Source organism: Oncorhynchus gorbuscha, linkage group LG06 (genome assembly GCF_021184085.1).
Source record: "Oncorhynchus gorbuscha isolate QuinsamMale2020 ecotype Even-year linkage group LG06, OgorEven_v1.0, whole genome shotgun sequence".
NCBI lineage: Eukaryota > Metazoa > Chordata > Actinopteri > Salmoniformes > Salmonidae > Oncorhynchus > Oncorhynchus gorbuscha.
Window position 1 is genome coordinate 15,214,563 of NC_060178.1, and position 13,123 is coordinate 15,227,685.

General features: G+C 45.4%; 1 protein-coding gene across 1 annotated transcript in view; it reads left to right on the forward strand.

Annotated features, from left to right (window-relative positions):
• Positions 1-1,938: 1,938 nt before the first annotated feature.
• The window catches only part of LOC124037023 (metabotropic glutamate receptor 8-like), a 202,594-nt gene continuing 191,409 nt past the window's right edge, over positions 1,939-13,123 (forward strand). The window contains exons 1-2 of the mRNA XM_046351643.1: positions 1,939-2,040; positions 9,065-9,917. Coding sequence (XP_046207599.1) covers positions 9,384-9,917 — 534 coding nt within the window. The 5' untranslated portion in view covers positions 1,939-2,040; positions 9,065-9,383. The remainder of the gene's footprint in view (positions 2,041-9,064; positions 9,918-13,123) is intronic.

Here is a 13,123-nt window from a genome sequence, read left to right on the forward strand (position 1 = left end):
GGTTGGTGTCATTAAAACTCATTTTTCAACCACTCCACAAAATTCTTGTTAATTAACAAACTATAGTTTATGCAAGTCGGTAGGACATCTACTTTGCACATGACACAAGTAATTTTTCTAAGTGCATGCACTAAGTTTGGAGTGGTTGAAAAATGAGTTTTAATGACTCCAACCTAAATTTATGTAAACTTCTGACTTCAAGTGTACCTCCTCCATTTTTGTGGTGATGCATGGGAGGGGGTGACAGCTGTCATTTCTGCCTACGTTAGCTGGGTGGCAGACTGAAGGTTGGCAACATAGGAACATCCTCAGTGCTACTGAAGGACTGCGGCTCAGAGGGTAATATTACCATCTGTCGTCCAGTAGCTCTTGTAATATAGCAGACCTGATCTGTAAGCACTTGATTTTCTCCGACACACACCTCTGTGGTCTGGCGTTGGCAGGCCGGGCTGGCACTGGGGATGCAGGTGGGGCAGACACCAGACGGCTAGGCCCTGGGATGGCTTGCGGGGCAGGTGAGGCTGGCAGCTCAGGGAAAGAACTAGTGAGCTCCCTCCTGTCCATGGAGTTTATAAGATTTAATAGTTCCAGTTAAGGAACTGCAGTTCTCTGCCATCAGTGTGTGTTATGATTAGTCTAGACTGCAAAATGGTCGTTCCACCTCCTGGAAGCACACGAAAGAGGATTTGGACACCCACCAGCTCAGATTGTTCTGAAATCGTATCTGTTGTTAGTAACAGACATTATTAGCAATCCTGAAAAATTATTTTGTTGAAATATAATGTGAACTAAGCCAATTGATTGCACCCAAATTGGCTATTTTAATTTAGGATTCAGGTAATATTTTAAAAATGCAGTACCCAACATCTGATTTGGACCAAACTTCTTCCTACCAACGAGGAAGACATGCGGAATAAATCAAATTAAAAAAGCACCCATGGTATTTTTCTGCTTCAGGTGTTGGGTTTGCGTTGCTCTTTTCCCAAGACAAGTTCTGCCGCTCTCGAGTAGGCTATTTTGCGCCCACGAGATGGCGCAATGTGACTGTGTTTCCCAACGGTGTCTTCAACAAAAACTCCCTTTTCAACATCCGCTGTGCACATTTTCCCACTGGGAATATTGTTTAATGTAGAGCCTTAGGCATTTTATCCTACTTTTGAAAATACACTTCCATTGTCTGAAAGAGTGTGTGCAATAAATATGTTCTGTTTTTCTCTTAGTATTTCTCCAAAAGAATGTTGAATGATCTGAATCACCTCTCACGTAGGCTATAATTCTCAAGCATCTTTTAGATTGCTTATATTATCCTAGCCTATATATATATATATTATTTGAAAGTTATGCCCTTTGAAAATTACGCCATACAAGACCACTTCATTTTCTGTAGGCTGTCATCATTAGCCATGACGCACCAACAGTATCGCTTCCTTTAAATTACACTTTGAAATTGTGACACACCAAATAAGATGCATGTGTTGAGGCAGGGAACATGTGACCATGCACTTGTTTTGGACCAAGCAAGCCCACTCTGAGCGTGACTTATTTAAATTCATCCTAAATAGTCCGTGCACACGTCTTTCACTGATCATGGGTAGGATTATGGTGATTTGAAAAATACAATTAAAATTAACTGCCCACTATTTACAGAAACAACTAACAAACATCAGAGAATCATTGGGTAGCCTGGAAACCAACCACCGCTGTGTGGTAGTATTGGGTGATTCCACAGAGACGGAGTGAAGTTCTCATTCTTTCGCCTCGCGTCCTCCCTCCTGTCCTCGCGCCTCGTCTCCTTCTCAAACCCCATTGGATGAGAACGTCAGAGATCTCGCCCCTCTGACCTTCTCCTCCAATGGGTTTTGAGAAGGAGACGAGGAGAGGAGAGGGGCGCAATAAGAATATAATTGAGATTTTCCCGGAGTCGCGCTCGCGCCACCTTCGCGATGCTGCTGTTCTTTCAGCACCACGAGCACAGCACAGGCTTGCGCAGCTTTGGTTTGGCAGTGAGACCGCGAGGGACCAGATCACAGTAACGGGCGGGTAAGTCCTACTTAATTGTTGATTTTTTTTCAAACAATGTGATATGAGTCATGTTCCGTATTTAATGTTCTTAGATGTCTTTCTTCTTTTCTTTTTCTTTAGTAATTGCCTACAGACTTGATATTGAGTATCAGTTTTCTGAAGGGCTCACGTTTCCAATCATTCACACAAAGTCACATTTGATCTGTTAAATAAATAATTCAAGAGTTTCTTTTGACATGGCTTTCTGGTAGATATATATAAAAACATCGTCAAGAAAGTGATCCATTGAAGATCAATTTCATTTAGACAGGCATAAGAATTGTCGGTGCGTTGTGCATGTTTCATCTGTCATCATCAACTGAGTCCAAATCGATTGAAAGGGAGAACGCAGTAAATTAAAATGGACCACGGAGTAAGTAGCGTATCTCATAAAAAAAAATCCCAGAGACATTCTCATCAATCATGCTAATTGGCATATTGCACCTTTTATCATAAGTGTAAATTGGTGGGGACTCTTAATCATGCAGTGTGCAATCAAAATCTTGGGTGATACAATTATTTACATTTAGATTATTGCAATTAGAGCAATTGTGCATGAGATTTGCTTTGTAGAACTGCCGGCTATAAATGCACTGCAATATAGGTCACAAATGACCTAGGCTACTTACTCATCACCTGTGGGTAAAATCCTCAAGTTAAAGCGTTTTAACATTTTGACTCATGGTTGCAAAGTTGTTGCTTTATTTCATTCAAAGCCAAGTATATGCTCTGTGCATAGATATTGTAGTTGATGAGGGATGCATCTTGCTTTGCTGTAGAAGAAGGCATGTCTGCACAGTTTCACATTGTACATCACTCTGATGGTTAATGACATGTGCCACTAATTCTGACCACCCATTCATATGTAAAGCAGCACACTGTCTTAAACCATAACAACGTACAGTATGACATACAGCACACGTTGTACCATACATAACATTTCCCCCTCCGTTCTAAAACCAGGGACTGGTACCATTTATACAAATGTCCATAGGGCAATAACCCAGTGATGCCTAACAAAAAAACATGAACCTTTAAATGGAAGAGGTAAACAAAGACTCTCCAAAACAAGACAGTTCAGTCAGTTAACCTGAAGGTTGACTAAGACACCTAACGGAACCTTAGTATTAAAGGAGGAAAGGTAGTCCTCCAGTCAGTGGCTGCATAGGCTGATCTTAAAGCCATCACTGCTTGTAGCCTCTGTGGGCTCCCAAGGGACAGAGCTAAGGCTTAGGTGGTAGTGCAGGAGGAGGATCAACAGGTGTGTCACTGGCCTGTATGTTTGTGTTATACTGGCCCATGTGAGAGGAGTGGGACTTTCCTGGTGCGGCTGGCGTGCCAGCGTGATCCATTGCTCAGCATGAAGGTGGCGAGCCCCAGATGTCGACTGACCTGCAAGGGGTCCGTCCAGAATGAGACCATTTTGTTGCACCACTGAGACCGACAGGCTCGAAACCTGTCTGACACTTTGATGATCGGCTACTTCACCCTGTGTGCATTGTCGAAGCGCCGTTTCATTGCTCTTTGGTGCCTGGTGGCTGCCTGCTTTGCTTGTGTGCACCTAGTGTGCACCTAGTCTTTCCAGTGGCAGTTCCATCTCACGACCGAGCATGGGAGATTCCTGTGAGACCCGTGTTGCTGTGTGTTGTCATGCCCTGTAGTGCACTAGTGTTTGGTTCAGGGCGGTTTGGAACATGCACCCCTGGACCAGGTGCGTCCTGATGCGGTTCTTCAGCGCTTGGTTGAAGCGTTCCACCCCTTTGGCCGACAGGGTAGAACCCCACAAGCTCGACGACTGGAGCTGTACAGGTGCACTTTTCGCCATTCAGGGTCAGGTTGTTCTGCAGTAGAGCACGGAATACTTTGTGGAGTCGCTGGTCATAGATGTGGAGGTCTTGGCTGTGGATCACGATGCCGTCTAGATAGATCACTACCCTGGATATTCCAGCGAGGATGGTGCTCATCACCTGGAAGCAGCTGGGGGCGGAGCTAAGTCCACCAGGGATGCATGTGTGTCTGAACACACCAGCGTGTGTGACGAAGGCCGTGAGGTCTCTGCTGGCTGGGTGGAAGGGCACCTGAATACAACCCTGACTCAGGTCAAGCTTCATGAAGACCCTGAAGCCGTGAAATTGTTCAGTCACCTCAGCGGGTACTACTATCCGGGACAACAGCATGGGGATTCACACAGGTCTGGATTCCACCTAACTTTTGGTTGCAATGACATCATTTGAAATCCAGGGGCAACGCTGATGTCTGCCTCCAACTGTGACTGTAGATCTTTTGTGACGTCATCACGCAATGCAAAGGGGTTGCACCACAGGGGCTGCATGACTGGGGTCATGTCCGGGTTCACTAAGGGCCTTTGTGTAAAGGCTGTGAGGCAGCCCAGTCCATCAAACAGAGCTGGCCTGTTCTGTTGCCATGTGCAGGTAACCTGGTGGATAGCTGACCCACTGTCATCTCTCAGTGTGCCAAGCCTGTGAAGGGGTTGAGCCCCAGGGGTTTGGCACCCCGCTTTGTGAAATGTGATTGACAGTAGGTGCTTGGGGACATGGTGCACTGGGACCTGGAGAGTGTCTACAATGTCTATCTTGGAGCTACCGTACCCACACAGGGCAGTGGAGGACTGTTGGAGTGGCTGGTGATTGAAGAACTTGTTGTAGGTGGCAAGGTTGAGCAACGACACTGCAGCGCCTGTATCCAGTAGCAAAGACAAACCCACCTCACCCAGCTGCATGTTTTGAATGACACATGATTGATGGAGACAGTTTGGATTTCAGTGTGTTCATGTTGAAAGTCAGAGGAGAATGAGGGCGGAGCTAGAAGCAATGGCAGGATGACACACTTCTGCAAAGTGATTGTATTTTGAACAGTTCTTGCATATCGTTCCACGGGCTGGGCACTTTGAAGCCATTGAATCGTGAGAGCAAGCCACACAGTTGCTACAGCTACGTCGGTTTGTTTGTCTGTTTCCCTGCTGCACGGGCATGTCGGGTGTCTGTTTCCCTGCTGCACGGGCATGCCGGGTGTCTGTTTCCCTGCTGCACGGGCATGCCGGGTGTCTGTTTCCCTGCTGCACGGGCATGCCGGGTGTCTGTTTCCCTGCTGCACGGGCATGCCGGGTGTCTGTTTCCCTGCTGCACGGGCATGCCGGGTGTCTGTTTCCCTGCTGCACGGGCATGCCGGGTGTCTGTTTCCCTGCTGCACGGGCATGCCGGGTGTCTGTTTCCCTGCTGCACGGGCATGCCGGTGTCTGTTTCCCCGCTGCACGGGCATGCCGGGTGTCTGTTTCCCCGCTGCACGGGCATGCCGGGTGTCTGTTTCCCCGCTGCACGGGCATGCCGGGTGTCTGTTTCCCCGCTGCACGGGCATGCCGGGTGTCTGTTTCCCCGCTGCACGGGCATGCCGGGTGTCTGTTTCCCCGCTGCACGGGCATGCCGGGTGTCTGTTTCCCTGCTGCACGGGCATGCCGGGTGTCTGTTTCCATGCAGCTATCGATGTGGGAGGGCGTGTGCAACGCACAATCGCTATAGTGTGCCTGCTCGGGCTGAAGCTGCTGTGTGAGAATGACTGGGGGCTGAGTGTATGCTGCAGAGCTGTCTGTTAGCATAGTAGAGCATTCCAATGCACCTGTAGTGCTGATTTAATTGCTCCAACAAGTTGTAAATGGTCAGATTCCAAAAGCAGTTTCTCCCTTGTCTTTTCACATAACGTCCCCTCTATCAGCTGATCCCCGAGGATCTCGTCCTGAAGTGCCCCATTGTTACAAAAGCTAGACAAGTCACTCAGATTAGCCATGTAGTTTCGAATTGACTCACCGGGACACCATGGCCAAAATGGTTTCGTAGAAGGCTGACTGCAGCATTGAATGTAGGAGCCCATCCAAGCGCTCTGAAAATCCTCTACACCGAGGCAGTGACGGCGCAGTGTTGTCCTCCACTTGTCGGAGATTGTAGAAAAGTTCAGAGCGTCAAGATAAGTGTTTAAACTTTCAAGACAGTTATTCTTTTCCAGGCATGGAAAGGAATGGCACTGGTGGGGGTAAACTGAATTCAGCCATCCTCGTCGCCAATGCTGTATCATCTAGTTTAGCTGTAGAAGAACATATGTCTGCGCAGTTTCACATTGTACATCACTCTGACGTTTAATGACATGTGCCACTCATTCTGACCACCCATCTAAACCATAACGATGTACAGTGGGTCCCAATGGTTGGGTTGAAGAGAACGTAATGGGTTAGGAATTGATGCTGCATGGCTTTACAATAGCCTACACATAGGCCTGTAGGTATTAGCCTACCATGTCTTTATTTGGGCGGCAGGTAGCCTAGTGGTTAGAGCCAGTAACCGAAAGGTTGCTGGGTCGAATCCCCGAGCTGACAAGGTAAAAATCTGTCGTTCTGCCCCTCAACAAGGCAGTTAACCCACTGTTCCCTGGTAGGCTGCTATTGTAAATAAGAATTTGTTCTTAACTGACTTGGCTAGTTAAATAAAGATTAAATTCAAAAATTTAGAAAGATCAATCAAATAGGCCTAATTTTCTCAATACTCAGAATAGCTGTCATTAATTAGTAGGCTACTAGCATAGAACAATAGCTTCATTCATCAAGGATCTATGCAGCACAGGTGTGCGCCTACTTAGGCCTATGCTACATGAGATTGTTATCGCCATGCTTCATTTGTGCAGAGCGTCTTTCAAACAGTTATAGATCAATTGTTTTATAACTGTAACAAATATTACTGGAGTTATTTTTGTAAGTAATTCGACCAATGTAGGGGTGCACAATGCTGGTCTTCAGTTCCAAACTCCAGCTAGTTATTGTTTCTCACTGGCATGCTGCACTTTTGGATGAGACTGACCCGCTTCAATCGGTATCTTGTTAAAAGATAAGAATAGGAACAAGCAGTGTAAGGGCCAAAGCTGTTAAACACCTATGTCACACAATTGTAATGTCCATGGAGCCTCGCTGATGAAAAAGACTGCAGTTAGAGTGCAGTATAACTGTAGTTCAACTGCAGTACACTGCAGTTATTCTGCAATTACTGTGTCCAAAATACCACAGTTAATGCACTTTTACTGCCGTTTGAAAACTGCAATCTTTCTTTTGGTAATGCCTCGATTGATCAGGCTCAAAACCAAAACATGTTCTGTCCTAATCACGAGGGGCACTCTGAAGAGAATGTAATATGTACCAAAACATGTTCTGTCCTAATCACGAGGGCACTCTGGAGAATGTAATATGTACCAAAACATGTTCTGTCCTAATCACGAGAGGCACTCTGAAGAGAATGTAATATGTACCAAAACATGTTCTGTCCTAATCACGAGGGGCACTCTGAAGAGAATGTAATATGTACCAAAACATGTTCTGTCCTAATCACGAGGGGCACTCTGAAGAGAATGTAATTTGTACCAAAAAAGTGGTCCTAGTTGTGAATAAGAGTGGATAATGAGTTATGTCTCTCAATAGTGAAAGAAAAGTCAGTAAGCCACTCTCTTCATTCTGGAACAACGGGATCTAAGTCCTGTATTTCCTCTCAGATGGAAAATTAATGCTAACAGTAAACTAACAGTAAACTGGCAGAGCTAATGCAACTTAAGCTGTAGACAGGAAGAAAAGACCTGCATGTTTTAATTTTCACAGCAGGCAACCAGCGCATGTTAACATAAACACACACATACACAAACACTGGTTCTGTCATTGTCGATGCTATTTATTGTGCGACACCATCTGTAAGGCTCTAGGCTAGGGTATGCTGCTGTGTCCATTTTGATGTAGCTTCCTGTATAACTTTGCATTATGCTAATAAACATATCACAGTAATTTAAATTCACATCAGGGTAAGGATTAGTCTCATTGCAAATGCAATAGCTTATTACATGATAATACAATTATTTGATGTTTTTATCAAGCACACTCTCAGCTTTGTAGACAGAGTTTATGCAGATGTGACAGTGCCAATGTTTGAAGATTTCCTAGTTTTCAAAGGGAGATTCCCTGCTGTGTGATGTGGATGTTTGTTGTCTGTCCTTATACTCTCTCACTTTGTGTGTGTGTGTCTGTGTGTGTGTGTCTGTGTGTGTGCTTGCTTGCGTGTGCATGGATGCATGCTTCAGTGAAAAGGTATTAAAATCAGTGGTGTACTTTACTTTAATATTTATATTTTAGACAACTTTTACTCCACTACATTCCTAAAGAAAATAATGTACTTTTTACTCCGTATATTTTCCTTGACACCCAAAAGTACGTGTTACATTTTGAATGTTTAGCAGGACAGGAAAATTGTTTAATTCATGCACTTATCAAGAGAACATCCCCGGTCATCCTTACATTCTCTGATCTGGCAGACTCACTAAACACAAATGCTTCGTTGGTGAAGGACGTCTGTCTGAGTGTTGGAGTGTGCCCTGGCTATCCATCAATGGAAAAAAATCAAGAATATCGTACTGTCTGGTTTGCTTAATATAAGGAATTTGAAATTATTTATGCTTTTACTTTTGATACTTTATATTTTAGCGATTACATTTACTTTTGATACTGTATTTAAAACCAAATACTTTTTGACTTTTACTCAAGCAGTATTTTTCTGGGTGACTTTCACTTTTACCTTAGTCATTTTCTTTTAAAGTATCTTTACTTCTACTCAAGTATGACAATTGGGCACTTTTTCCACCACTGATTAAAATCCTTCGCTGGAGGTTCTGAATACTTCTTGTTTTCTGTTCTACCTGATAATTAATTGCACCCACCTGGTGTCCCAGGTCTAAATCAGTCCCTGATTAGAGGGAAACAATGAAAAAGCAAGGTCCAGATTTTAATTGGATGGTTTTAGTGTGTGCACCTATGTGTTTGATAAAGAGAGAGAAGAGAGAAATAGCATATGTGAATGTGGGCGTGTGACCTACCTATATTGATGTGTGCCTGTGTCTTTTAGAGAGCTGAACCCTAGTGTGTAACATATGGATTGTTTTCCCTCTTTGTCTCACACATCACAAACAGGGTCTTTTGAGCATGAGGCACCCAGGATTGTGGAACGAGATCCCCACTGTCCAGTCAGTGTGAGAAACTCAGCCTCTCTTCTCTCCAGCCTTCTTCTCGATCAAACAACACCCCTTTCCCAGGGATGCCAGTTACATGCATCAGCAGCTCTTCGAAACCAGAGGTAGCCCTCCCTAACCCTGCCCTGATCTAGAAAGGAGGGTCACACACGGTACGCCCAACCCTGTGTCCCCACCACCCCCCACCAGCTGCCTGCTGCTCTGAGCTCCCAGTACTACACCACCTCCCCTGACCCACTATCTCCCCTACTGCTACCACCATGGCCAGGGAGTCCAAACACCCCTCCCTCTTCCTTCACAGCTTCCTCTTCCTACTGACCACCAAATGCTACTGGCTGTTGGCCTCTGCCACTCAGAAGCCCCCAGACCCCCAGCTGCCTCTGCAGGAGTACGCCCATTCCATCCGGCTGGACGGTGACATCATGCTCGGCGGCCTATTCCCTGTGCACTCCCGTGGCGAGAGAGGAGTGCCCTGCGGGGAGCTGAAGAAGGAGAAGGGCATTCATAGGCTGGAGGCCATGTTGTTTGCGATTGACCTGATCAACAAGGACCCAGAGCTGCTCCCTAATGTGACACTGGGGGCACGCATCCTGGACACCTGTTCTAGAGACACCTATGCCCTGGAGCAGTCGCTGACTTTCGTCCAGGCACTCATCGAGAGGGACGGCTCAGATGTGCGCTGTGCCAATGGAGACCCGCCCATCTTCGCCAAGCCGGACAAGGTGGTGGGGGTTATAGGGGCGGCGGCTAGCTCGGTGTCTATCATGGTGGCCAACATCCTGCGGCTCTTCAAGGTGAGGATTCTGTTTCCGCTATTTAAAATGGGATGTTGTTTTTTCCTATAGTCCATGTTCTCTATGTTAGTTAAGCTGAAGTTTGACTCAGGCTTAATATCTAGTTCTAGCCTTCTCTAAAGGCTGTGAAAAGGTCAAAGATGTATTGTGTTTTTGTCTTCCCTTCAAGGTTCTGTTGGTTCGCATAGCAGACTTTGTTCCGCTGCCTTTGACAATAGAATGCAGATGGGACTTCCCTAGGCTGTGGTGTGGTGGAGCGTCATCTTGAGAACATTCTGCAAAGGCTTTCATTTAAATATTATTTTTCCAAGCTAGTGGCTGGGCTTTTGTTAGAAATGTAGGGATTTTCTTGACACGAGCATCATGATCCTGTCACATTACATCAGCTGGTATTAGAAATAATTCAGAATGATGGGTTGACACCTTTTCTCTGGCATAGAGACGTATGGGCTGCGTGCTTGGTTGGTTCACTATTGAAGCAGATAAAGCTCAATTAGCCAACACCCCATTAGAATATATTCAGTGTTATTCAAATATATTTGACTAACTCCAGAGGGCTAGAAACTATCGGTTGGTCTTAAGCAGGAGTTTACAACGGTTCTTGCATTCCAATCAGAAGGTCTGAAGGTCAGCGACTGACCAGTGGTAGACACATGAAAAGGTCAAACCATTGATGTGAATCGACTGACTATGATATGGAGTCTGGGTTCCCAGAGAGAGGTGAATGAGATGTAATTTAGCACATAGTTGTTGTTGGAATATGTAGTGTCAGCCTGACAAGGTATATTGTTCCCATGTATATAAATATAAACTGATATTGATATTGTAGCATATTGCTCTCAAAACAGCTTGAATTTTTTTTTCTCCCTTCTTAGTAATAGAAAAAGCAACTGTTCTGGAGCTAAAAATAGAAGGTTTGAAATTAGATAGACATGCATTGATATGTTGCATTAATCTAATACAGCCATTGTCCTTTTCATAGTCGTCACCAACTAAATAAATATTCACTATTCTGCTTGAGGAGAAAAGGTGACAGTGCAGAATGACCCGGACCGGGAAATATTGAATGAGGTTGAATCTTCGGCCTAAAGCGGTGGCATGAGCAATGACCTGTCTGATTAATTCAGATGGAATAGATTGAAGAAGCAGGTAGCATCAGAGGTCAGAACGGGGAAGAAGATGGAATAGATTGAAGAAGCAGGTAGCATCAGAGGTCAGAACGGGGAAGAAGATGGAATAGCTTGAAGAAGCAGGTAGCATCAGAGGTCAGAACGGGGAAGAAGATGGAATAGCTTGAAGAAGCAGGTAGCATCAGAGGTCAGAACGGGGAAGAAGATGGAATAGATTGAAGAAGCAGGTAGCATCAGAGGTCAGAACGGGAAGAAGATGGAATAGATTGAAGAAGCAGGTAGCATCAGAGGTCAGAACGGGGAAGAAGATGGAATAGATTGAAGAAGCAGGTAGCATCAGAGGTCAGAACGGGGAAGAAGATGGAATAGATTGAAGAAGCAGGTAGCATCAGAGGTCAGAACGGGGAAGAAGATGGAATAGATTGAAGAAGCAGGTAGCATCAGAGGTCAGAACGGGAAGAAGATGGAATAGATTGAAGAAGCAGGTAGCATCAGAGGTCAGAACGGGGAAGAAGATGGAATAGATTAAAGAAGCAGGTAGCATCAGAGGTCAGAACGGGAAGAAGATGGAATAGATTGAAGAAGCAGGTAGCATCAGAGGTCAGAACGGGAAGAAGATGGAATAGATTGAAGAAGCAGGTAGCATCAGAGGTCAGAACGGGGAAGAAGATGGAATAGATTGAAGAAGCAGGTAGCATCAGAGGTCAGAACGGGAAGAAGATGGAATAGATTGAAGAAGCAGGTAGCATCAGAGGTCAGAACGGGAAGAAGATGGAATAGATTGAAGAAGCAGGTAGCATCAGAGGTCAGAACGGGGAAGAAGATGGAATAGATTGAAGAAGCAGGTAGCATCAGATTGAAGGGGAAGAAGATGGAATAGATTGAAGAAGCAGGTAGCATCAGAGGTCAGAACGGGAAGAAGATGGAATAGATTGAAGAAGCAGGTAGCATCAGAGGTCAGAACGGGGAAGAAGATGGAATAGATTGAAGAAGCAGGTAGCATCAGAGGTCAGAACGGGGAAGAAGATGGAATAGATTGAAGAAGCAGGTAGCATCAGAGGTCAGAACGGGGAAGAAGATGGAATAGATTGAAGAAGCAGGTAGCATCAGAGGTCAGAACGGGGAAGAAGATGGAATAGCTTGAAGAAGCAGGTAGCATCAGAGGTCAGAACGGGGAAGGGAAGGGCCTGTCTGAAGATGGAATAGCTTGAAGAAGCAGGTAGCATCAGAGGTCAGAACGGGAAGAAGATGGAATAGCTTGAAGAAGCAGGTAGCATCAGAGGTCAGAACGGGGAAGAAGATGGAATAGCTTGAAGAAGCAGGTAGCATCAGAGGTCAGAACGGGAAGAAGATGGAATAGCTTGAAGAAGCAGGTAGCATCAGAGGTCAGAACGGGGAAGAAGATGGAATAGCTTGAAGAAGCAGGTAGCATCAGAGGTCAGAACGGGGAAGAAGATGGAATAGCTTGAAGAAGCAGGTAGCATCAGAGGTCAGAACGGGGAAGAAGATGGAATAGCTTGAAGAAGCAGGTAGCATCAGAGGTCAGAACGGGGGAAGAAGATGGAATAGCTTGAAGAAGCAGGTAGCATCAGAGGTCAGATGGAATAGCTTGAAGAAGCAGGTAGCATCAGAGGTCAGAACGGGGAAGAAGATGGAATAGCTTGAAGAAGCAGGTAGCATCAGAGGTCAGAACGGGGAAGAAGATGGAATAGCTTGAAGAAGCAGGTAGCATCAGAGGTCAGAACGGGGAAGAAGATGGAATAGCTTGAAGAAGCAGGTAGCATCAGAGGTCAGAACGGGAAGAAGATGGAATAGCTTGAAGAAGCAGGTAGAATCAGAGGTCAGAACGGGAAGAAGATGGAATAGCTTGAAGAAGCAGGTAGCATCAGAGGTCAGAACGGGAAGAAGATGGAATAGCTTGAAGAAGCAGGTAGCATCAGAGGTCAGAACGGGGAAGAAGATGGAATAGCTTGAAGAAGCAGGTAGCATCAGAGGTCAGAACGGGGAAGAAGATGGAATAGCTTGAAGAAGCAGGTAGCATCAGAGGTCAGAACGGGGAAGAAGATGGAATAGCTT